This window comes from Corylus avellana, chromosome 2 (genome assembly GCF_965113065.1).
Source record: "Corylus avellana chromosome 2, dhCorAvel1.hap1.2, whole genome shotgun sequence".
NCBI classification, from domain to species: domain Eukaryota; kingdom Viridiplantae; phylum Streptophyta; class Magnoliopsida; order Fagales; family Betulaceae; genus Corylus; species Corylus avellana.
Genome location: NC_142491.1, coordinates 40740466 through 40765688, shown reverse-complemented (window position 1 = coordinate 40765688; position 25223 = coordinate 40740466). Strand labels below are relative to the sequence as shown.

At 38.2% G+C, this 25223-nt stretch overlaps 3 protein-coding genes across 4 annotated transcripts; all 3 read left to right on the top strand.

The window, feature by feature from the left end:
• Nucleotides 1-846: 846 nt before the first annotated feature.
• On the top strand, nt 847-13601 carry LOC132182997 (Ubiquitin-like superfamily protein). 2 transcript variants are annotated; one of them, XM_059596391.2, is made up of 10 exons: nt 847-915; nt 3742-3841; nt 4106-4158; nt 4267-4348; nt 7364-7429; nt 7538-7605; nt 8446-8661; nt 8757-9276; nt 11456-11725; nt 12971-13601. In XM_059596391.2, the coding sequence occupies exons 2-10, from the start codon at nt 3742-3744 to the stop codon at nt 13213-13215; spliced, it is 1620 nt and encodes a 539-aa protein (XP_059452374.2). In that variant the 5' UTR covers nt 847-915; the 3' UTR covers nt 13216-13601. The 2 variants fall into 2 exon arrangements, with proteins under 2 accessions (XP_059452374.2, XP_059452367.2); XM_059596384.2 differs by lacking the exon at nt 847-915 and adding an exon at nt 1002-1182.
• Nucleotides 9943-11389, top strand: LOC148587741 (uncharacterized). The gene has a single exon (XM_088513395.1). The coding sequence runs from the start codon at nt 10346-10348 to the stop codon at nt 11387-11389; it is 1044 nt and encodes a 347-aa protein (XP_088369521.1). The 5' UTR covers nt 9943-10345.
• A 2101-nt stretch (nt 13602-15702) lies between the features above and the next one.
• Nucleotides 15703-25223, top strand: LOC132178273 (2-isopropylmalate synthase 1, chloroplastic). Its single transcript, XM_059590720.2, has 12 exons — nt 15703-16498; nt 17281-17494; nt 17577-17657; nt 19847-19936; nt 20026-20112; nt 21175-21275; nt 23471-23504; nt 23597-23671; nt 23926-24009; nt 24105-24239; nt 24636-24781; nt 24892-25223. Exons 1-12 carry the CDS (start codon nt 15789-15791, stop codon nt 25022-25024), a joined length of 1890 nt encoding a protein of 629 aa, XP_059446703.2. The 5' UTR covers nt 15703-15788; the 3' UTR covers nt 25025-25223.

The following is a 25223-nucleotide window of genomic DNA, read 5'->3' as shown; positions in this document are numbered from 1 at the left end:
GCTAATGATCAGAGTGTTTGATCACCCACATTAAGAGCTAAAGGGTGGTGGTCGATTATCCCAACGCAACTTGGGTATGGTAAGGATGTATGGAAGTTTCAATGTATCATGTTAGGGCCCTATGAGCATAGCAACATATTTGATATTTCCAACATGAAAACATTAATAAAAGGTCAAATTTATATACCACCAAGGGTGTAGTCTAGTGACATCTAGATTCTGGGTTGTATTAGTGGGGGCTCGATCTCAAGGTCGAATTTCAAAATAGAAAGTGCTTGGGGTTATTGCCTTGTCCATTTCTTTGGTGTTGTTGCTAGAGTACTTTTTGAGAGACTGGTGTTAAGTTATGACTCGATTAGTTTTGAGGGAGTACTTACAGTTTTTATTGTTTAAACTCTTCATGAGTGATGCCTAACAAACACGTGCTACTATGGTCACGCTCAAATAAAATAGTCACTCTGATTATCCTCTTCTACCTTTTTTAATAGAAAAAAAAAATGTCAACTTTATATGTTTCTATGGATGTAACTTATGATATATGAATAGCAACAACACGAATTTTTATTCTTTCATAATATAAATGTTATGTAATTCATTGCACATAGGTTAATGGGGTGTATTTAATTATTTTTTAAAATGAATAAAATAAAAATTCACTTAAAACACGTTACATTAACTAATACAAAATAAATATAAAAATTTAGTTCCGAATCTTCCTTCCATTTACTAAAAAAAAAAAAGAAAAAAAAAAAAGTGTCATTTTTGAACTGATGACGTGGCACGATCATAGCGGTTCAGGTTACTTTCTTTGGTCGATTACCTCTCTCTCTCTCTCGCTCGCTCACTCCTCGCTTTAACCCATTTGGTAACGCGTAATTGCAGAGTCTTCTCCGAGGCCAACACTCAAGTCTCAAGGTACAAAGTGCTTTATTCGTTTTCTTTTTCCCTATTCAATGTTTGGCTCTTGAGAAAGCTAAGGAAAGAAAAAGAGAATGGAAACGAAACTTCGAAGCGAGTATTGAAAAGCCTACTTCAATTCAGCCTAATATATACATGTCTGGCTCGGAAGTTTTAAATTGGAGTTTCTTTCCTTCTCCTGTATTTTCTCTGCGGCCAAACACAGTTTGGGGTTTATACTTTATAGTTTAGGGGTTATTGTTTCCAATACTTCCGTTTGTATAGGTACGTCTTGTCGTTTTCTATTTTTCGTTATTTCTAATTTTTCTTTGCCATTAGTTGCAAGTTGATTATATGTGATTTAAAATTGGATTTGCATAGAGACGCATATTTTTTTTGGAATCTTTGGATTAAATTCGATTCATTGGTGAGAGTTGCATTATCCTCCCCAATTGGTGGGCAATATTTTTTAATGAAGTCACTGAAAGTTTTGGAAAAATGATGGAAAATGCGGCGGAAGTTGAAGGAAAATTAAACTTTTGCCCTGGCTGAAAAATGAGTACGAATCATAGACAAGAAAGGAAAAATGATCATGTACTTTGAATTTTATGATACGAGGGGTTATATGTGCTTTACTTTAGGCACCTATATATATTGAGTTGAAGTTTGTGATGGTTGAATTTTTACGAATCTGAAATATCTTTTGTGCTCCATTCAAGGCCCGTATTGTAGCAGCATCGCTTGTCTGTTTTAATAATTTTATTTTCCTTCCATCTTTACGTAAAAGTTAGTTACGCACAACTTTGCAAGCATTGGTTAATTTTATTTTCCAATTTGTTACCAAAAGTTGTAATGTTTGTAATTTAAGCACTTAATTTATTTAGTGCATTTACTTATCAAAAATTTATTTAGTGCATTCAATAATGCATGATAGTTGGACACTTAGTTGATACAAATTTCAAAATCCATTCAATCACCTACAATTTCTTGTGAATGCTAAATGCTGAACATGCACATAGAGTTTTAATCATTTTATTAAATCTTTTAGGTGAGACTCTTCCTCAGAAGTAAATTGTGTTCCTTTTGTCACATATGCAATGAGCAATACTATAGTAAATGTCGCTTACACTATCAATGTTATTGCTACTACCACTACCTTAAATGATGTCAATGTTGACTCCACGGCCAGAATGATAATGACTCAATGTCACCACCATGATAGACAGTTATACTAATCCTATTGTTGTCACCAACAGCACTGCTGCTATTGCTCCCATGAAATTGTTGCTGCTTGCAGTTCCACTAATACCATGATTGGTACCAACTCATGTTGTCATAACTTTTAAGACAGTCACATCACTATCATCAATAATCCCTGAATTATTCATAAACAACACCCCTACAGTCACTACAGTTGGAACTAGCTGCTACCGATGCCATCAATCAAAAAAATAAGAAATGAAAGATGGATTTTCATATTTTCAGACATATCAGTATCACCCTGGTAGGGAGTGTTTATAATATCTTGGCGAAAGTTCTTGGTAATAGATTGAAGCAAGTGTTGGGAGTGCTTATTTCAAACAGCCAGAATGCATTTATTGAGGGGAGACAAATTGTAGACTCAGTACTTATAGCCAACGAATGCTTGGACAGCAGGATTAGATCAGGTATTCCTGGTTTTTTGTGCAAACTAGACTTGAAGAAGGCTTATGACCACGTCATCTGGGACTTCCTCTCTTATCTATTGAGGCGTAGTGGGTTTGGCTCTAAATGAAGGAGGTGGATTTCTACATGTATTTCAACGGCCTGCTTTTCTATCCTGATCAACAGTGGCCCATATGGCTTCTTCGGAAGTACTCGGGGCCTTCACCAAAAGGACCCTCTCTCACCCCTTCTCTTTGTGATAGTCATGGATGCTCTACTCTTAGTAGGATGCTATCTTGAGTGATGGTTCGGGTTTTGTTATTAGGTTTGTTTGCCAAGCTAGAGCTGGCTCACAAGTTTGACAAGCACCTTCCAAGTTGCGCTCAAGCTGGAAATTTGAGGGTTAGTTCAAGCTTGAGCTCTGCACAATTTCATTCCAAGTGAGCCTGAACAGTGCAAAGCTTGGGTCGGCTTTATTTGTTTGTACCCATACCTAATTCTATAACTAACATGCAAGTTATATACTAAATGGGAGCACAAAATTAAATTTATGTGTTCAGCCATGTCAGAAACCAAAAAGAAAAAAAGAACAGTAAATATTTCTTTTGGTTAATTTATATGGGTGGACATTTGAGCCACTTTAACTTAAAGCTAGGTTCAATCTTGTTTGGGTATGCCTTACAGAGGACAATTCAGTGGTTCAGTACTAATCTTACTAAGTTGGAAAATATAGATGTTCTTGATTGAGCATGGTGGAAAATGAGCATGTTTGAATTTGTCGTGGTGTCTCTATCTAGTGAGCTGTTTTGTTAATTTTTACTGTGGTTCATTGACTTGATGGTTCCCTTTTAGATGAGTTGGGTAGCTGTCAATGTTTCTCTTCCTAGGTTAGTTACAAGTCTCCTTTGTCCTATAACCTTTTCTCTAGTCCGTAGTCATAAGCATTGAGTTTCCCAACCTATAGCTTTGCGTCTCTCTCTCTCTTCAAATGTTGCAATACAGGTTTGGTTTCTTTTCTCATTTTACAACTACCTAACGATTTTAATGTTAAATAACTTTGGGAATTTAGCATTGATTTAAACTCCATCCTTGTAATGTGCCCTTTGAACTGGTTGCTACTTCTATCTGTGCGTTATGTGAAGCTAGCAAGAGCCTATGGACATTTTTGGTATCTTTAATATTTTTCCTTTATGCGAACAGATGGAACAGTCTCTCTCCTTGCTTTCATTTAAAGGTTCTATTACTGAAGCAATTATAGAAGCCAAAAGGCAGAAGAAACTCTTTGTCGTCTATATTTCAGGTAAACACTTCTTTCATATGATTTCTATATTTTTACTTTTACGGAGTTTCCTATCAGCGGGCGTAAGGTGGGTATAGGTGGTACTCAATTTATTTGAAGTGTTGTGCTCTGGTGATACATTGAATAGTCTTCATTGCAAGAGCTTTTTGTTTTATGTACAGGAGCTTTTCGTTGTATGTACATTTGAAGTGTTGTGCTCTGGTGATACTTAACTCTTTTTCTCTTTATTGAGGTTAAGTTGATTTGGTGGGTTAATGTTTTCAGGTGAAGATGCAGAGTCTTGTCGTTTGGAAGAATCCACATGGACTAATTCAAATGTTCGCTTTCTTCCCTTTTCTTATTGATTTTTAGTTGGTCAGGGTTTTCCTTTAATTCATTTCATATGCACTCCATCTATGTTTCTTACTTTCAAAAGCTGCATTCAGGTGGCAGAGTCTCTATCAAAGTATTGTATTCTACTGCATATTCCTGGAGGGAGCACCGATGCTGCATACTTTTCTGCATTATGTATCCTGCTTGATGATGGCAAATCTTACTTTCCTTGAAAGCTACACTTTTGAGCTTATTTCCATTCTTCAAAAAAGACATTAAACATGATAATCTGACATTGAGCTACCAGAATAATATATGTTTAGAACCCAAGTTTTTAAGAATGTTATCATGGTTTTTTGGTTGAATTCTAGGTGCAATTTCATTTTTAAGACAACCGGGTACTCACAATCCGTTGCTACGACGTGCATCTTGACTGACTTTCAGTTCAATTTGCTGTTAAATAAGATTCACTTAGAGATGTGGAGCATCCAGTCTTTCAAATTTTCATGACTATTGGCACATCGCGTGGAGTAGGTGGGAACCACGTCCAAAGTATTTCAAGTATATGAATGATATCTTTGATGAAACACCATACATCATACAATTCTATTCTAAGTGTTGTTATGAACAAGAAATGGCACCTTTACACATTATCTATCTTGGAAATTAGATTATTTATTTATTTATTATTATTATTATTTTGTGTACTTTGGTCCATCTTTACCTGCAGGCAGTATTTAAAATATTTGCTCTTTCAGGTAAGATGGTCACCAAATACTAGTATTGCAAAAGTACTAGCTGAGCTCAAATTTTAAAATTGGTATGGTTTGCATGAATTCACTTGCTTTCTTTTATCTGTTAAACAAACTGTTCTTGGTTTTGACTCTTAAGTCTCCAGAAAGTTTTATTTTATCTTTTGTGGCAGATGAGCATTTCCAAAATTTCAAAATCATTTCTATTACTTGCAAAGAAAAGAGAAAGAAAAAAGCATTTCATTAATATGTTCTAATTACAACAATCATTTCATTGTGTTAAGTTATATGACGTTTAAGTAGCTTCATGGTTCTCATCTTTTTGGGGCAAAAGTAGGAATTTAGTCTAGGGGAATTGGATTGAACTAGAATTTTTTTTTCCCCTTGAAATATTCCACCTTTTGTTCACAGATGATACACTTATTATGTGTGATGCAGGTTGTGATCAAATCCATAGTTTGGGTCACATTCTCCTATGTTTCGAGGCCATTTCAGGTTTGAAGGTCAACCTTCGAAAATTTGAGTTAGTCGCAGTAGGGGAGGTACCGCATAAGGAAGAGCTGGCCAATATTCTTAGTTGTAGCATTTCTTCTCTTCCCTTGAAATATTTGGGTCTCCCTCCGGGTGCTTCTTTTAAATCAAAGACTATTTGGGATGGGATAGTCGAGAAAATGGAAAAAAAAGGTTGGCTAGTTGGAACTTGGAAGAAGATCTACTTGTCTAAGGGAGGGTGCCTTTTGCTCATCAAGACTATGTTACCCAGTCTACCTATGTACTTCTTATCCCTCTTCCCATTACCAACAGGCGTTGCTAGGAGATTGGATCATCGTCAAAGAGATTTTCTTTGGGATAGACCAAGCACGGAGTCCAAGTTTCACCTGGTGAATTGGAGGACTATTTGCTCCCCAATCCCTACAGGTTGGGAGTAAAAACTCTCATGTTGTTCCTTAAAGCTCTTCTCTTAGTAAATGGTTATGGAAATTCGTGGAAGAGGATAAATCTTTGTGGACAGAGATGATTGTTGAGAAGTATGGGGTCCAAAGAGGGAATTGGTGTTCAAAGGAAGCTTGAGGGCCTTACGGTATCTTTGGAGGAATATTAGAAACGGCTGGGGTTTTTCTTTAATTTTGTCTCCTTCAAGGTTGGGGACGGATGCCGCGTTTGCTTTGGGCATGACGCATGGTGTGTATAAGTGGCTCAAAATTACTCTTTCCTATAACTTTTATTCAATAGCCAGTAACAAAGAGGCCTTGGTGTCAGACTATTTGGATCCCTCCAACTCTTCTATCCATTGGAATTCGAGTTTCATTAAGGTAGTCCAGGATTGGGAGTTGGAATCTCTTGACTCCTTTCTCAATCTATTATACTTCTCAAAAACCCATTTGGGGGAGGTGGATATAATGTTGTGGACCCCAGCTCACAGTCATGGTTTCGAAGAGAGGAGCTATTATAAAATGTTACAGACTGGAGAGCAGTGTTCGGTCCAAGGTTGAGGCCCCTCCCTGCATTGCTTTCTTCTTATAGACGACCACAAAGGGTAGAATCCTCACCGTTGATAATCTTAGAAGGCAAGTTTTCTCTATTGTAGACAGGTGTTGCCTATGAAAAAAGAATAAGGAGACTGTAAATCACCTTCTTATTTACTGCGAGTACACCAGAGCACTTGGTTCTCAACTTATTTGGGGTTTTCGTGGGCTATGCCTAGCAACATCGTAGAGATGCTTCATTGTTGGAAGATTCAAGTGTAGGAACATCCCAAAGAGGCCATCTAGGAAGTTAGTCTTGCTTTCTTAATGTGGAGTATTTGGAGAGAAAACAAATAGGCATTTCTTTGAGGAATGCGAGTCCAACGTGCTTTCTTTAAAATCCTCTTTTTTGAGATCTCTTTTTGATCTCTTTTTGATTGGGTTGTTGTATATGTTCCTAACTTCTCCTCATCGAATCTAGTGGATCTAGTTAACTTTTTAGATTTTAGAGCCTTTAGGGTGAATTGGCTCTCTTCTATACTTTTTGTGTATGAGGGCTTTGCCCTTTTTTTTATAGGTAATATCAAGAAAGCATTATAGAAAGCGTACACGCCCCAAGCATACAGGAAGTATACAAAAGGACACAAAAAGCAAAAAGAACAAAAACACAAAAAACAGGAAAGAACAGGGAGAAGTTGAGGGTTTTGCCCTTTTCTTTCAATAAAATTATTATTCTTACTCTTTTTTGGGCCGCGGGGGGGGGGGGGGGGGGGGGGCCCTTTTCAGTGGTTGGTTTGTTCCATCAAAGAGTTAGTAGTTCTCTTTTGTGTGCATTGCAATATGTGCCATCTTAATGCCAGTGCTGTCATTGTTTTATTTTACCTGGTAAAATATCTTTTTAAGCTTTGTCTAACATTTTTTTTTTTTTTTTTTGATAAGTCTAACATTTTTTTATAAAACCAAGCACATATCCTTGACTCAAGCTGTTACAGACCCACAGAAATCTGTTCCTTCTATTACAGCTATAGGATTTCATGGTGTACAAGTTTGGCAAAATGGTATGTTGTTCATATTTAAATTGGAAACTCTGTTTCAGGCTAGCATCTAGGACAACACATAACCATGTAGTTAATTTTTGGTTATTCCCTTTGTGAATAACTTTACAGACGGATTTGTCAGTGCTGAAGATCTAGCATCCAGTTTAGAGAAGGCATGGTTGAGTCTGCATATCCAGGTATATAGTTGTTCATTTTAATCATCATTAGTCAGCACTTGCAAATGCCCATTTTCTTCTGTTATGGTCCCACTGCTCCCAATCCTTGGGCTACAATGTTGATGAGTGGCCATGTTTGAGGAGCAGATCTCCATTTGACTGGGTTCTAAGTTGTGGAAAAAGCAATGGAAAAGATTTAAACACCTTAGTTGTCTACAATGCAGTCGCGTCTGCTTTAGTTTATGAGGAGATTGACTTTCCATCTAATGATGTGCCTTGTCATGCAATGCCCTCTCCTTGAATCACTGCCTTTTATAAGAAGATTGCTATACCCCTTTCAAGACCAACTAAAATATAACATATACTTTTACTTCACACTAATGACAAATCAACTAGAATATATGCTTTCCATTTTACATGTCATGGAGCAGACCAAGGCTATGTTTGGCAAAGGAGTGGACTTAGGAAGTGGGCCGAAACTATAGCAGATTTAATTGATGTGAGAGAAAAAAGTAAGAATATTTTGTATAAAAAAGTGAAAAATTTTGTTTTGTAGTATTTTTTTATTTGAATAGTAATAAAAAGTGATTGATGTAATGTAAAAAATAAGAATGTTGGGGTTGATTTTTAGAAATAATTTTTTGGAATTTTGGGTCCAGTCCAGCCCACTCCTTTGCCAAACACAGCCCAAGTCATATGAAACCAATCTCATTCTTTTTTGTCTTAGTGCCAAATATGATACTCTAGCAATAATCACCCGTGAGAGGCCAGATGCCATTATTGGGCAGTTACAAGCCTAGGAACTTCCTTAGTTTCTTTTTATTAGAAACATGACAAGGTCATATATATTGTGGAGTGCAGGAAACAACTGCAACTTTCCTGACTGCGGCACTTGCTTCAAGGAATTCTGGAGCATCTACTTCTAGTTCTAATGCTGCCTCATCTAATGAACAAATTTCTTCAAGTATAGTTGTTCCATCACCTTCAACTGACGAGCATGTCCAATATGAAGAGGCTAAGCCAGCAGTAACCTCTGACGTAACCGAGGAAAAGAAAGGCCATGAATCCAAAGTTGAGGTAACTATAATAGGTAGTCATTGCCTCGTTGATCTTTTATATTCATTAACTGTTGCATGATATGCTCGTACTGTTTCATTCCATTACATGGACAGGAGAAAGATACTGAAATGAATGAGAAGGCATCTTCAAGATCATATAACACCGGCAAGTTAAAGGGTGTTGTGGATGAACAGCCCACCTCATCCACTAAGGCACATAAAGGATCAGTTGATCCTTTAGTGGCCGGCATAGAAAAATCTAGAGCTGATCATAACTCTTCCAGTGTTGAAGATGGTTGTCCTGCTCCAGAAAAAATCAGTGGTCATCATTCAGGTGCTACTGGAGGAGGTGAGCAATTGGCTGGTACTGAAGTAAATGAAGCTGAGCAAGATGAAAAGGCTGAAGCTGTAAACCATATGCAGGCTTATGCATCGGATGGTTCTAAAAGAGATAATATGTCTAGTGATGTCCATTTAAATATACGATTGCCCACTGGTTTTAGCCTACAAGAGAAGTTTTCTGTGACAAGCACTTTGAGAATGGTGAAAGACTATGTTGATGAAAACCTACCAAGTGGCTTTGGCACTTACGATCTAGCCATTCCTTATCCCCGCAAATTATTCAGTCACCAAGGTATGAACATTGTTTGTTTTCTTTTTTCTTTTTCTTTGAAAAGAAGGCTAAAATGCATATTGGTCCTTTCAAGTTTAGAGTTTCTGCCAATTTGGGTCCTAGTATCTTTGATTTGGTCATTTTAATTCTTGAACCTGCACATCATGGTCAATGTGGCCCTTCTATCCGTTCTGTTAACTTTGTCCCTGTCAAATTTCGTCTAATGTCACGTGATGCTGCATAAAATTAAATGACATAGTTATGATGAAAATGATCATGAGGGAAAAAAAAATAGAGAGAGGGAATGAGTGATCATCTGAGACCCCAGATCTGGTAATGGAGTGGGGCTACCCCGTCCTCCTCCCTTGCAGGGGCAGGCGCCCACGGCCCAGGCCTGATCTTACCTGCCTCTACCAAAAGAAATGTGGGCTCCCATATCAATGGACACTTGATCATGATTTTATCATCTTCAATACTATTTTACTTGTTATTTATTAGATACTATGTTTTCAATAATTACAGTTAGCATGATCCGCATATTTTTCCTTTTGTGTTATCTACAATCTAGGACCCATGTGGGGAAATCTTCAGCTAGGATATGTTTCTGTGTGTGTTTATACATGATAGCATTTCAAAATGAAATTACTTCTATTTATGCTTAATCCACATTCCTTGTGGGAGTATGAGGGGGTGTTTGGCAACGGCCTTCACCCAGGCCTAGTTACTGTTTTTGTCCTTTTGCCCATATGTTGTTACACTTATGCCCTTATATTGTCTCTTCCCCTTATATTTGCAAAACTGAAGGAGCAACTTGTGTCAAGTCGTTTCACCCCATATTTCCAACCCAAGTCCTGCGTAGTGAAGGAAACAGAGCAGAAAACAGAGACAAACTCGAAGCTCCTCCAGCACGCTCCCCCTCTCCGTGGCTTCTCCTGAAAGACTGAAGCACCCATCCCCCCCTGCGATGCGTGTGAGGGGGCACGCGTCGTTGTTGGGTATTGTTTGGGGGTTAAGGCTTATATAGGGTTTGCTTTTTTCTTTGTTTTTTCAGTTTGATCCTCTAAACACCCCCCACAAACAAACATACGAGATGGAAGGAGAGGCTGGTGAGTTTCTAGACTGGGAGCTGCTCCACAACTCGGACGATGCTGGCCTGGTTAATTCGGTGGGTGCCGCCCTGGTTGAGTCGTCCGAGAAGGAGGGAACTCCGAGGAATTTTGAGGGAATCGAGAGTGACTCGGAGGGCATGATCAGGTCCGATCACTTCTCGCTCGAGAATCGGGAGAGGATTGCCAAGACTGCGGCAGAGGGTGATGTGAGCGAGGAGGGAGACTCGGTTCAGTCGGAGAATCCGAGTTGGGTCGATCCGGGGTCCGAGACTCGGTACGTTAGGAAGAACTCGGGCGAGTTCTGGTCCGATTCGAGCAGCGATCGTTCGGATGAGCGTAAATTGGGTGAATTCGATTCTAAACACGATCTGGGTCTTTCAGAAACTGTGAAAAGCCAAGTGGGTTTTGAAGGAATTGAAGAAATGAAATCTGGGAATGAAAATTGGGGTAAATTGGGCCCCAATGAGAGTAAATTTAGGGAGTTCGATGTGAAAGACAAGGATTCAAGCAAGTACTGGTCCGATTCTGGCGGGGACGCTTTGGTTTCGATGGAATTCGGGGATAATTATGAGAAGCAACGAGACGGGTCAGAGATTTCGAGTGATTTGGACGGTGGAAATGGCTCGATTGAGAATAAAGCAGGTGCGGATGCAATAGTGAAATCAGATACGAAATCGGGCGGTGAGGGAGACAAGAGGAGGGTAGTTTGGTGGAAGGTTCCTCTTGAGGTCTTGGGCAGCTGCGACGCGTGTGAGGGGGCACTGTGGGGGAGAAGCTGGCGTGTTTCTTCTGTTCAGCGGGGGAAAGTCACAAAAAAATGTTCTGGTTCAACTTTGGAAGAGAGAGGGGCAAAATGGGCAAAATTAGGGGTTAAAATTCACCAAAAATCGAGCCTTGACCCAGTCACTGCACAGTGTCTGGGTCAAGGCTGTTACCAAACAGAGCCTGAGATGTTGCCTTGGTTATTGATGCTGTTTACTCACAAGACAGCATCAGGAATGATCTTTCTGTTCTATTGTTTTTAACATGTATGTTGACAGAAACACACCACAATTTGTATGTAAATGATTGATATATTCCATTTGCTACAGATTTGAGCAAATCATTGTCAGAGTTGGGCCTGCTTAATAGACAAGCACTGATAGTGGTTCCACATCAGAGAGGTGCAGGTAATTACAGAGGAGCATCTTCCTCCTCTGATCAAACAGATACTAACGTTGATTCTTCAGATGGAACTAATGGGGGATATTTTGCATACGCGAGGAGGATTTTATCTTACATGAATCCTTTCTCTTATCTGGGTGGTGGTGCCAGCTCATCAAGCTCTGAACAGGAATCTCAAAATGGCATATGGCAATATGGTGAGTTTCCTTACCTAACTGTACCAATTTTATGCGATTAGGTCTAGGATCTGGGTCAAGGAAGTTATTTATTGTATGTTAGTTTAAGCCACAAACAAGTAACTGCTATTTCCACAATTGCTTGTTTAATTTTGATTAAAAATACATTCCTGACAAACAATGGCCCACCGTTTAACAAAAAAATTTGAGTGAAATGTTGATGAGGAGGTGATGGAATGAACTATAGCAGCCAGTATGAACTAATTAGTTATTTATCAAACATACTGGTACAAATCCCCATTTTATATGGAGACCACTATTTAACAAAAATTTATGAATGAAATATAGATGAGGTGTGTGTGTGCACATACAGCCTATATTCCTAACAGTTTGTATAAAAATCTCTGAAAATGACATATTTCCTTTATGCCTAATGTGTTAGATATGTTTGTTTTGCTGCTATGACGGCTGTAGTTGCCTAGGGGTTGGATACTCTCCTCTTCTGTTGTTTCTTTTTCTTTTTGTTGGTTGAGAGATTTTTTTTTTTTTTGGTTGGAGAAGGGGGACAGTGAACGGTCTCAGGTTGGATGACTTGTAATAATTTGGTGCCCTTCCTATTGGTTGGTAGGTATTTGACCACATGGAATGAACTAGCTTCCTGCATCTACTAGTTATGTATTATCTTCTTCATTCTGCTGCTGGATGAGCAGAACGAAGAAGAAACCTTCTGCATTCTGATGTCTGGGGCCATTTCCCGTCCTTTCTCTCTCTGCTTACCCCCTTCTTTTCTCATAGGGAGTTAATTTAATTTAAAGCTTGTTTATGAATGATGATGTATTTCGTCAGTGAGAAGAGTTTGTTTGCTATATGGCTGGTTGGTGTTGCATTTTTGCAGTAATTAATAAATTGTGTTTCTTTATTGTTTGGAACCTTTTAAATTCCTTGTATTGAAGTGTGTTCCCTGAGTCCTTCGAAGTCTTTATTGGAATAGAAACTTTCTTGAGGAGGATTTCTTTCCAGTAAAAATAGCAGTTTTTGCTTTTCGACAGAGGTGTAAAATCTTTTTTGTTCGTGGTTTTTTTTTTTCCTTGGTTTGTGTGTGGGGAAATACTTTCTATTCTGTTTAGTCAAGACATTGGAGGAAAATTGTTGTGCAATATGCGTTGGTGGCATATGCATCCACCTGGTCTGTTCTCCTACCATATGCCTTAACCTACTATCAGAATAGCGTACTCTACTTACTTGATTGGCTTTTTGCTATTTTAGGTCCAAATCCTACACTTCAGAATAACATGACTGGAAGAGAGAGGCCCCAGTCCCACCACTCTTCAAACCAAAGCACCTCTGCAACTGGAAGAGATGACGGCAAGAAGAGGCAACCAACGACATCCCGTTTTGGGAGCAATATTCATACTCTAAAACATGATGAAGATGATGGCCGGTTCAATGACAGAAATTCCTTCTGGAATGGTAATTCTACACAATATGGTGGCGGCAACAATGACAAATAAGGTCTTAAGGTATACCCCCCCCTGCAACGGTTTGAGTTTTTTTTTTTTTTTTGCATTTGAGTTGCCAGCTTCATTGCCTGTTCTCCTAAACTATTAACTGAAAAACTTGAGTTTACTTTCAATATAGAAGATTGTAGATATTACCTACTAAAAAGGGGGCTAAATTTTTAGCATCTTATGTTGGATTTAATCTTGTGACTTTGCCGTGTAATATGTAGTTACATAGCTCTTTTCTGCCCATATAGGAAGAATAAGCCCAATAATGTAATTGAAATGCTTCTTTCTAGCGCCACATTTGTATATAATTGTATTATTAAGAGGAGTAATGCTAAAAACCAGACCGCACTCTTGAAGCCAAATATATATTTTTCTGGATTTGTTTACTATGGAAGTTTTTGTTGAGGATGACACAGATATTTTCATATGTCCTCCGTCCTTGCTTGGTTTGCTCATGAGCATGGAGTTGACTAAAAACATGAGCAAATTAGTTTCTTTAGTTTGCAATTTCAATTCAAATGGCTGTGAGCCGTGAGGAGGCCCCGGTATTTTGTGATGGAATGATGTAAGGCACACTTGAATGGGCTAGTCTAATATATAACCGATCTAATGGTGATTCATGTTTAACCCACATATGAAAGATGAAGTTTTGGGTTGTAATGAGCTTCACTGCATTGATAATTGCATATTTTCTACATTTTCTGCTGTTTGAAACAACACAACATAAGAGTATATTGATTGGAGATATTATTCCAAAGAGAATCCCCAACACATTCATTGTGGCGTTTGGATCCTGAAATCTAATATTCTTTCTGGCATATACATTTCAGGAGTGTGATGTTTAGGAATCTAGATTTTCAGGAATGTGAATATCCCCATGTTTGGGAATGATTATCGGATTCCTAAGAATATGGGATTTTTTATGTTTGGTTTATTCTTAGTCATCCTATAAGAATTATGTATTCTTTTCAAAATATTCTTGTGTACGTTTTGTCCAAATCTTCCTTACAATTTGCTATAGGATGCCTAAGAGTAAACCAAACATAAAAATCTCATATTCCTAGGAATCCGATAATCAAAATGTATTGTCTCATTGTCTTTTTGTTTTTTTGTTTTTTTTTTTTTATCTATTACATTCTTTCAATATTTGTAAGAGTTTTTCAATAATCAAATTGAAAGTCGGGATGTGCATTCTCGTTTTTTTTATTAAAAAAAAAAAAAAATCACATTTCCAAGTCAAGGGAATGTGGATTTCCTCCTCTCTAGAAGGGAGTCCACATTTATATTGGAATGTGAATTACCTCCAGGTAAGTCCAAACAAATAAGGTAATCTTTTAGGAATCCTAAAAAATTACGTTTATCCAAATGCCACATGAGTTTTCGTGCTATTTAAAATTAAATTAATTATTACCTGACATTTAAATATGGCTTTTAACCCCTTAAGTCGCTCATTCCATTTAAAACTATTTATGTGATATCAACGCCAATATTAATAGAGGAGTAGTGATATAAGTCTTCTTAGAGTCATCTTAAATGTGATGTGACTTTTAAAATTATCGTTGAATTTAAGATGTGATTTATTGACTTTTGATTTATTGGTGATTTTAAAAGTTTCATCACATTTTGGATGACTTTAAGAGGATTCTAAAAAGACTTATAATATTACTCTTAATAAAGTTAATGCAGCATAAGCAATTTTACCATATTACATGTTAAAAAATATTTTTTTTATTTGATTAATAATAATAATAATAAAATGAGGGAGAGGGACCAAGGAGAGATAAGCCACTCCCATAGAAAAGGAAAATGATCATCTCCATTTCAAATTTCATCTATTTCCTTTATTTAGTATATTTTGAAGGATAGTGTATTTAATGCACTACCATTATTAAAGTTTTTGAACAACACTACTTTTTAAAATACACTAAATTGAGAAAATTAAGAAAAATTTGAAATGGAGAAATCATTTTCTCATAGAAAGGTTGTGAAGTCACTTCTCTTCTCAGTCTTCACTCTTTAAAGAGGACAATAACTCCCATGTTGTTCGTGCAAGACCCCTAACAAAAAATGGAAGGCCACCCTTATTTGTGCAAAGTCATTCATTGCAATGACTACCCCGTTGAGGGGTGGCCGGCTGCCTCTTCCCTCTCCCTCTCTTTTTGTTTTCACAAATTTTAATCTTCCTCTCTCTTCACAAACCGTAAAGTTTGTTTTCTTTTTACTGAAAAGACAGGCATTGTTATTTCAATAGTTTTTACACTTTTTTCCTAATGGATTGAGATCATAATCCTTTGATGACAATGGAAAATGTCCGAATATTCTTTATTTCCTCCAATCATATGTATAATTCTACTACTTTTTCTTTCCCATTCCTATCTGAATCTACACAATCTTCCACTCGCATACGTGGAATTGAGAGATTCTAACACACACACAAAAAAAGAGAGGACAAAATCCAGCTTCCTCCAAAATCCAGCTATCCCTTGACTAATACAGCGCCGCCATAAATACCCGAACACATGCAGTCTCTCTTTTTTAGGGCTTAAAACATATTTTTTCCCCGCCCCTCCTCCGCCATGGCTGCCATTTTCACAGCTCCCAAATTCTCCTCCACACCCACAGCCTCCATTTCCGCAGCCAATACTAACATCTACACCAGAATTCCTCACCACGTCTCCCCAAAACCCTCACTCCCACCTCTCCCCCACGCCTGCCCCAGAAAAACCGCCGTCTCCTGTTCCCACCAACATGCCCCACCGCCGTCGTCAACAACAACAAAGTTGGCGACCAGGAACCGCCCAGATTACGTCCCCAATCGCATCTCGGACCCCAACTACGTCCGCATTTTCGACACCACTCTCCGCGACGGCGAGCAGTCCCCGGGCGCCTCCATGACGTCCAAGGAGAAGGTCGACATTGCCCGGCAGCTCGCCAAGCTCGGCGTCGACATTATTGAAGCCGGCTTCCCCGCCTCCTCCAAGGACGACTTCGAGGCCGTCAAAACCATCGCCAAGGAAGTCGGTAACGCCGTCGATAAGGACGGGTACGTCCCCGTCATCTGCGGCCTCTCCCGGTGCAATGAGAAGGATATTCGGGCGGCGTGGGATGCCGTGAAGTACGCCAAGCGGCCCAGGATCCATACCTTCATTGCCACCAGTCCCATTCACATGGAATACAAGTTGAGGAAGACCAAGGAGGAGGTGATTGATATTGCCAGTCGTATGGTTAGGTTCGCCCGGAGTTTGGGCTGCGACGATGTCGAGTTTAGCCCCGAGGATGCTGGGAGGTTCGCCTGTTTTTATTCTTCACTAATTCTATGAAAAAGCTTTAACACTTCTGTTTTTTTTTTAATCACTAAGACCGCTAAGAAGTTAGAAGAATTTTTGGTTTGGTGTTTGAATTGGTCTTCATTGTTGTGCCATTGGCTAAGTTCTTTTTCTGGAGTTGTGAAATAAACATTCGTGTTCAAATGTTAATCTTTATTTTAACTTGTAATTGATCACCCTTTGGTCAGTTCTTAATGTGCTCTGTACTCATTGTCATACAATTCAAGGGCAAAGGTAGTTCATTATTAGATTGTGGAACCAAATTGTTCAAGTGCATATGATTTTCAATTAGGAATTTGGGTTGTCATGTAAAAGGATCATGCTGCTGAATCATTTTCCTTGAGATGATCCTCAGCGATTTTAACTCATTCAGTAACTCTGAGAAAGCTTAGCTCGTTTTTGTTTGGGACACCTTCTCCTTATGTAAGTTTATTGTTAATGCTTTTCATTCATACATGGGAGCCTCTTTATTTTATTGAGAATGCTTATGCAGTTATTGCCATGTTTCCATTACTGTGCTGATATGACTGTTTCACATAGTACGGAAAAGAATGACTGGTCTTTCCAATCTTGCTAAAATTATAAACTTCTTGCCTACCAAAAAAAGTGGGAAAAAAACTAATGAAAAATCCTGTTGTAGATGATGATGCGTCTCTATTGTTGGTCACTTGCCATTTTTCATTTTAGAATAAAGTGTAATGAAATAAAGTGTAATGGTTATTTGTTTCTTTGAATCTACCAGATCTGACAGGGAGTTTCTGTATGAAATATTGGGAGAAGTTATCAGGGCTGGAGCCACAACTCTAAACATTCCCGATACTGTGGGTATTACTGTTCCCAATGAATTTGGGAAATTGATTGCTGACATAAAATCCAATACCCATGGAATTGAAAATGTTATTATATCAACTCACTGCCAAAATGATCTTGGACTTTCTACTGCTAACACTGTAGCGGTAAACCCATTGCTTTCTTTTGCTCTATTTATTCAGGGCAAGATGATCAAATTGCACTCATGTCTCATTTCATCAAGTTCAGGGTGCATGTGCAGGTGCGAGGCAGCTGGAAGTGACAATCAATGGCATTGGTGAAAGAGCTGGAAATGCTTCACTAGAGGAGGTGAGTGTTTACTTCTTACAACAGTATAAGGCCTCAGTAGTCAGAACACTTGTTAGGCCTCCAAGTATATATTCACTTACATTAAATCATTGTCATCAAATGAAATCAAAATTCAAATGCATCTCGTTCTGATCTCAATTTCCACACATCCTTGCTTCTCTCTCTCTCTCTCTCTCTCTCTCTCTCTCTCTCTTGCTCTTCAAGGACTTCTCCGACTCTATGTTTCAGCAACTCTGAGCATTTCGTTTACTTTTGATTTCTTCATGTGATACATAACCAAATCAATTTCTTTTAGTTTTGCTCTTCAAGTACTTCTCACTCACTCTTTGTTTCAGTAACTCTGGGGATTTCTTTTACTTTTGATTTCTTCACCTGATTCCTAACCAAATCATATTCTTTCAGTTTTACCCTATCTACCTAAACGTTATAAATCCTTTTCTCAATCCCTTTGAGTTGGTTCTTACCACCTTCCTTGCAAGACATTCCATTAGTCTCAAAAACTGCATGGCTGACCTGCACTAGGAATTCTAGAAAAAGAGTAAGAAATCCTAGACTCAGTGAGCTCTAGTTGCTAACTTGGGCAGTTAGTGTAACACCCCAGTTCTATATTGAGAAAATGAGTAGCCTACATAGAATAAGTGGTTTATAAAGATACTCATGGGTGCTAAGTCCTACATTGTTTACTTATTAGGTAAACCTAAGATTCATAAGTGATTATAGGAAAGCTCCAAATTGACTATCTTTCGCTCTGGAATGATGGCACTCCCTTTCCTTGAAAGAGTATTTGGCGGATTAAGGTTCCTTTGAGAGCGGCTTACTTTGCTTGGTCAACCCCCTAAAGAAGATCCTTACCATGGATAACCTTAGAAAGCGGCATATTATTGTGGTCGATTGGTGCTATATGTGTAAGAGAAGCATGTAGTCTGTTGATCATCTTTTTTCTTTATTGTAAGGTTGCTTGTGCCTTATGGAATGCTATATTCGGTCGTGTTGAGTTGTCTTGGTCTAGTAGTAGACTTGTTTGCTTGTTGGAGGGGGACTTTTGGTAGCACTCAGAGTACAACTGTGTGGAAGATAGTGCCTTCATGCCTTTTGTGATGCCTTTGGACTCCTAGCTAGGTGTTTTTCTTGTATGCTTTAAGTGTGTTTGGGTTGCGCTTTTTGCTTTTTAATTACATTTTGAATACTTATAGAGAACATATGGAAAATTCCTTCGGTTAACACAATTTATCATGTGTGCCGCTTATGGAGTAGGATTGGAGTAATAAGTATGTGAAGTGCTCAAGCTCTTAAATATCCCTTTTAAACTAATCAAAATATTTGATATTTGGAGACTTGGTAGTCAGAAGTAGCCCTGGACAAGATAATTCGATGAAATTAAAATAACAGATAACAGTGCAGGAGATAGAAAATGTGAATTTATTGGTTGACAACCAAGGCAAGTAATGGGGGCAGCAAGGATTTGACTCTTGCATATACTTTAGAATCTGCAAATTGTTACTTGTAGGTGAGGGATCTGCCATCTGATCCTGCAAAATTCTCTACCAGCCCAAGGTAGAGTCTCAATTTTAGAATCCATTCAGGTTTTTGGCACTCACTTTTAAGATCTTTGTAGATTGTGTAGAATGATCCTTCAAAATTCTCAACCAGCCCAAGGCAGAGTCTCAATTTTTGAATCCTTTAGGTTTTTGGCGCTCACTTTTAAGATTTTTGTCAATTGTGTGGAATGGACTTTGGTTTGGTTTGCCATTTATGCCATCTTGCATTCTTCATTAGCAAACAGAACTGGGTTATTTAAGACTATGCAAAGTGAGATGGTTTTTAACCATGTCCTCTCTTTTTTTTGCATCATTCATCCTTTTAAATTGTAATGCCTAAATTTAAAGCCTATGAGCTCTAACTAAAATGGCACTTCTTCCCCCCTTAGTCTGGAAGGTAAGAGCTTGGGTTCAAAATCCATTGGGTGCATCTGTAACTTAGCAATAAAACCAAAAAAACTACTTAGTTTTTAAGTTATTTATCATTTGTAAAGGATTTGTTCCTAGCTAATTATCTTCATATCCTCTTATATTGTGTAATTGTTCTATGATTACTTATCCAAAAAAAAAAAAAAAATTGTGTAATTGTTCTCTTTGCCATTGATCTGTTTTGTTGTTTAAGTTGCTTTAGCATGCTTACAAAATTTGTAGGTTGTAATGACCTTAAAATGCCATGGGGAGAACTTTGGAGGTCTTTATACTGGGATTAATCCACGACACATCTATATGACAAGCAAGATGGTAATTTCTCAATCACATAATGCATAATTACACCTATTTTTCCTAGTTGGTTGAATGCTCTTCTGATACTTGACAACATAACTTTTTAGGTAGAAGAGTACACTGGGATGCATGTTCAGCCACACAAAGCTATTGTTGGTGCTAATGCATTTGCTCATGAAAGTGGTATCCATCAGGTAGTTATAAGCTTATTATCTCTATCGCTGTTCCTTACCTTTTTTACCTCATTTTGAACAGCAGTAGGATGTGGCTTGCAAGCAATCTGTCATGGCTTGCTCTTGATAGGAAAAGGGTGTTTCTTCAAGAACATCTGAAGTAACGAAATCTTATAATATGTATATATGTTAGCTGCCTTCCTATCTTGCTTTCTCCCTCCTAAAAAGAGTGTTTCAAGTTTTCTTGGGTTTTGCATTTTATATCATTGTCTCCATCCTTGCCAGTTACATTTCTTCACTTTTATATTCTTGACAGTGTATTTATTTCCTAAAGGTGCATGCTTTATTTTATATAAGATATAATCAGCTGCTATTAGAAGTTGACAGTTTGCTTCTCCTGGACAAGCACCTTTGCTATCGACTCCTGCGTGGCCCTGCTGACGAGAGAGCTTTCGAGAATTAGTATATCATTTATGGAACAAGCTTGGCACTAGTGACATGAGTAATGCGACACATGTTCCCACTTCCTCACACCCATTTCACACTCCGGGCTTTTATTGGATTAAAATCCAATAAAGATTCATTCTAATGAACTGGGAGTGTGGAAATGGGTGTAAGGAACTGGGAGTGTGTCTAGCATTACTCTAATGACCTATGTGTTTGAGTTTGGGGGGGAGTGTTATGTACAGTGGTTTATTATTTTGGGGCGTTATGGTTGTATTGATACTTTTTTTCTTCCGCTTGCCCATATTTCTCCTAGTTTATTCTTTGTTTGACAATTGCTAGACTAATAAAAGGAAAAACCGTTGACTATGGTAGCTTCTATAATTATTTAGAGGACTTTTTGATTACGAAAGGTAAGATCTCCAATTAGGAAAATAAAGCATCATAGGTTCACATAGAACCCACCAGCCTTCCAAGCGAATATTATTTCCTATGTCTTATTTAGTGTCTTTCTAAGGCTATTGAAGTTAAAAACTTATCATGCAAAGTACAACATGGTTTTTATTTTTCCATAAGTTAAAGCAGCTTATTGAAGTTATGGTATGAGGACTTATGTCAACAAAGCTTTTTGTTTTGTAGGATGGAATGCTTAAACACAAAGGCACATATGAAATAATAGCTCCTGAAGATATTGGTTTCGAACGATCCAACGAAGCTGGTATTGTCCTTGGAAAACTTAGGTATGGTGCATGTCATTATGCAAAACTCCTTTTCTCGTGTTGGCCGTAGTTCATGTCTTTCAAGTTTTTTTAGTTCCCACTAAGAAAAAGTGAAGAAAACTATGTTCTACCCACCAATTATCATTATCATCCCAAGACTATGAGGGACATCTCCTCACAAGTTTAATAAAATTGTTGATTTTTTTATAAGTAATTCAATTTTATTAGAAAATGCAGAAGGGTGCAACCCAAATACACTAGGAGTATACATAAGTGATGCCCAACTAGGGAGAAGAAGAAGAATACAAATCCAGAAACTCTAGAAAATTAGAAAATAGAGGACTATTGTGAGCAGCCATCCAAACATAAATGGATTTGAACATAATAGTTTTGAACATAATAGTCGCCTCACGGGTTTAATAAAATTGCTTTCCCGCCAAATACGTCTTGTCCTAACAAGGGAACCTTACCCCAGACTTCTATATTATGGTGGCTTACAAATTGGCCTCTCTTACTAGCCAATGGCTTCGCCTGTTAAAATTATCTGACTTTGAACCTTCACCTTTTGGAAGGGATTCAACACATTCTATCCTCGTCAACCTTGGCTCAACCCAAGAGAGTACAAAAGAATTTTTTTTTTTTTTTTTTTTTGATAAGTAAAGAGAGTACAAAAGATGAAGGAGACATTCCACTGTAACGAGTCGTTGGAAAACTGCACATGATTTTCCATTGAGGCCTCCTTATGGCGAGCAGTAGAAAACAACACTAGGAAACCTTCATTTGAGGTTTGATCTCCACACCACACGCCATTCCCACCTCAATCCTCACAAATCTAGAGAACTCCCCTCATCCCCTCCTAATGTATTTCCACATCCTGACCCCATAGGACCAATATGCTGCATTGGAGCACCATCCGCTCCACAATCTGTCAAGTTTAACTTCCACCACCAATCTCTACAAAGGCTTCATCTCCTTGGCATATCACCATAACCACTTTCTCAAAAATGCTTGGTTAAACAAGAGCAAATTTTGAATCCCCAAATTGCCCGAGGAAATCGGGGTACAAATCTTAGACCAACAGACTAGGTGGAATTTTAACTCCTCATCGACTCTGCCCCACAAGAATCTAGCCTTTGTTCTTCCTCCCTCCTCCAGCCTACGTTGAAGCTCGACAAATGGACCAACAAGGGTGCTAGAAGGAACATACTCGCCAGGAATGGTAGCCGTAGTGGCTAACTGGAGATGTGAAGCGGTGGTGGGGCCACCAGATGAGGTGGACACCCTCGGGTCACAGGTATGACCCAAACCCATGGCCTTCTTCGGCCCAAACCCGATCCCTTCTTTAGGTGCGAACCTAGCAAATGTAGTTTGGGTTTAAAGGTAAATTTGGGCCGAGAACCCTCTAAGTCCATCGACGCCTTACCTTTTTGTGTTAGGAGCCTTCAACCTCGCAATTGGGCCTTGAGCTGGACTTTGCATGCATGGGCCTTGAGCTGACCTTGGCTTAGGCGTTGGCCCCAGCTTAGGCATTGGCTTAGAAGTTTCCATAAAGGAGAGTTGATAATATCTTGGAATTTTCCCTATCCCGAAACTATAGGGAATTTTCAGTGTGTACCTATTTCTTGGTTGTTTGTTTCTTTGTTTATCAGCTTTCTATATATTAGTTTGGCCCCTTAAGGTATAAACCCTAGCTCCACCAGTGCATAGGGTTGATGTTTAGGTTTGCCTTTGTTTTCCTTATGAAATTCTTAATAATTTTCTAGTGAACTCTAGAAATTTAGACCTATTCTTTCCTGAAATCTGAATCTTCAAAACCCTAAACCATTTAACCCTAATAAGATTAACAAACAGAAAATACTGATTATGGTTACTGTCCACAAATGCTATTCACACTGTGACTGTTGCATCATCATCTTTTAGCTGGCAAATTTGTTTCAGAGCTAGCTATTCTGCTTTTGGGCTAATTGATCCACCCTTTCTAAACTATAAACAAATAATTCCTAGGATCAACCACTTATCTCAGAAATAGACATCAAGTCTTAATATTTCATTCTTCTTTTCTCTGTTCTTTCATAATGTAGGATGCTACAGTTGTACTTATGGCTGTTTACATGAGAGCAAATGTTGTTGAGAAATTCTTTTTCTCATAATCTGAACTCTTTTCATTTCACTTCTTTCTTTTTTTTCCCTCTTTTTCATTCAATGTAATGACACAGTGGACGCCACGCGTTGAAAAAGCGACTTGAAGAGGTACTCTGCTGTTTGGACCATTGTGCTTAGTTTATTATATTACCTTTTTCTTTGCTATTAAGCATTGACACTTCGTTTGCATGTTGTTTCAGCTTGGGTATGAGATTGGCAATGAGCAGGTTGAGAATATATTTTGGCGTTTCAAAGCAGTAGCTGATCAGAAAAAGGTGAGTAGGAGCAAATCCTTGTTTTTTTGTAATATGCATGTTTAGATATGTTGACATGTATTCCTGCGTGCATGCTTGCAAATCCTTGTTTTTTGTTTCTTATGAAGTGGCTATATCTCATTATTATATATATGATTTGTGACCTGTTTAGACATGTTAGTAAGCATTCCTGTTGTTCATGCACGCATCCTTGTTTTTTATTCCTTATAAGTTGTCTTTACCTCGTTCTTATGTATAGTTTGCCAATGTCCCAGAGAGTTACTGATGCTGACCTAAGAGCACTGGTATCTGATGAAGTTTTTCAGCCAGAAATTGTGTGGAAACTTCATGATCTGCAGGTAAATTTGGAATTTGCTTTCAAGTTTTCTGTTCATTGTCCAATTTAGTTTGTTTCAATGGAGTTGTCTCCAATTGATGTGAACCTAATACGCAGGTTACTTGTGGAACTCTTGGTCTTTCTACGGCTACTGTTAAACTCCTTGATGCTGATGGAAGAGAGCATGTTGCTTGTTCAGTTGGATCAGGACCAGTAGATTCAGCTTATAAGGCCGTTGATCTCATTGTGAAGGTTTGAGATCAAAGTCAATAGTGTTGTACTTCACCAAAAGTTTATTTTAGACATTGAAAGTTGTGTGCGAGTATTCCTGGACAAATCATTATGATCTGTTTAGCCTGTATTGTGGAGGTGGGAAATCATTATGATCTAAGATTACAAAGATGCTCTTTTTCCTGAAGAAGCTGAAATATATCATGGTCATGGTATTCAACTTGTTGATTGTTAAATCTTGTGGCATTCATGGGATTGGCCAGTGAAGATAACTTCAAATAGAAATCATTTTGAGAAAAATATTCTCAAATCTTGATTTGTTTTCCATATTGTAAACGTTATCTTAGCTTAAGCTTGTTCTACAATTATCTAGCATGATTTATGTATTTAAGGATTCTTCTTTACCTTTGTATGCAGGAACCGGCAACCCTTCTTGAATACTCCATGAATGCAGTCACAGAAGGCATTGATGCAATTGCTACCACTCGTGTTTTAATTCGTGGGGAAAACAATCACACAGCTACCAATGCCTATACCGGAGAAACGGTACAACGGACATTTAGGTATGGCACTTAAATAATGTTTTTTCTCTTTAGATTGCATTTAGTGTTCTTTAAACCCCAGATTCACAGCACATAAATCTGTCTATTTTTTTTTTTTTTTATGGTGCCAGTGGAAATGGGGCTGGAATGGATATTGTTGTTTCCAGTGTCAAGGCCTACATTGGTGCATTAAATAAGATGTTAGGTTTCAAGGAAAGGCCCCCAGTTAAGAATCCGGCTGAAAAAACAGCTGTGTCTGCTTGAGGAGCTATTTTGTATGGTGCCTACACAATCAAACGATCAGAATCATGGCCATGTGATTTCTTGTGGATTGTACAAAAGTGCAAAGAATTTTTGGTATTCTGTTACGGTTTTTGTCTGGTTTATTGGTATGTACAAGCTTCAGCGACAGACCCTAGGCAGCCTTTTGTTTTATTGTCGTTTTACTTCATTGTGAATTTGT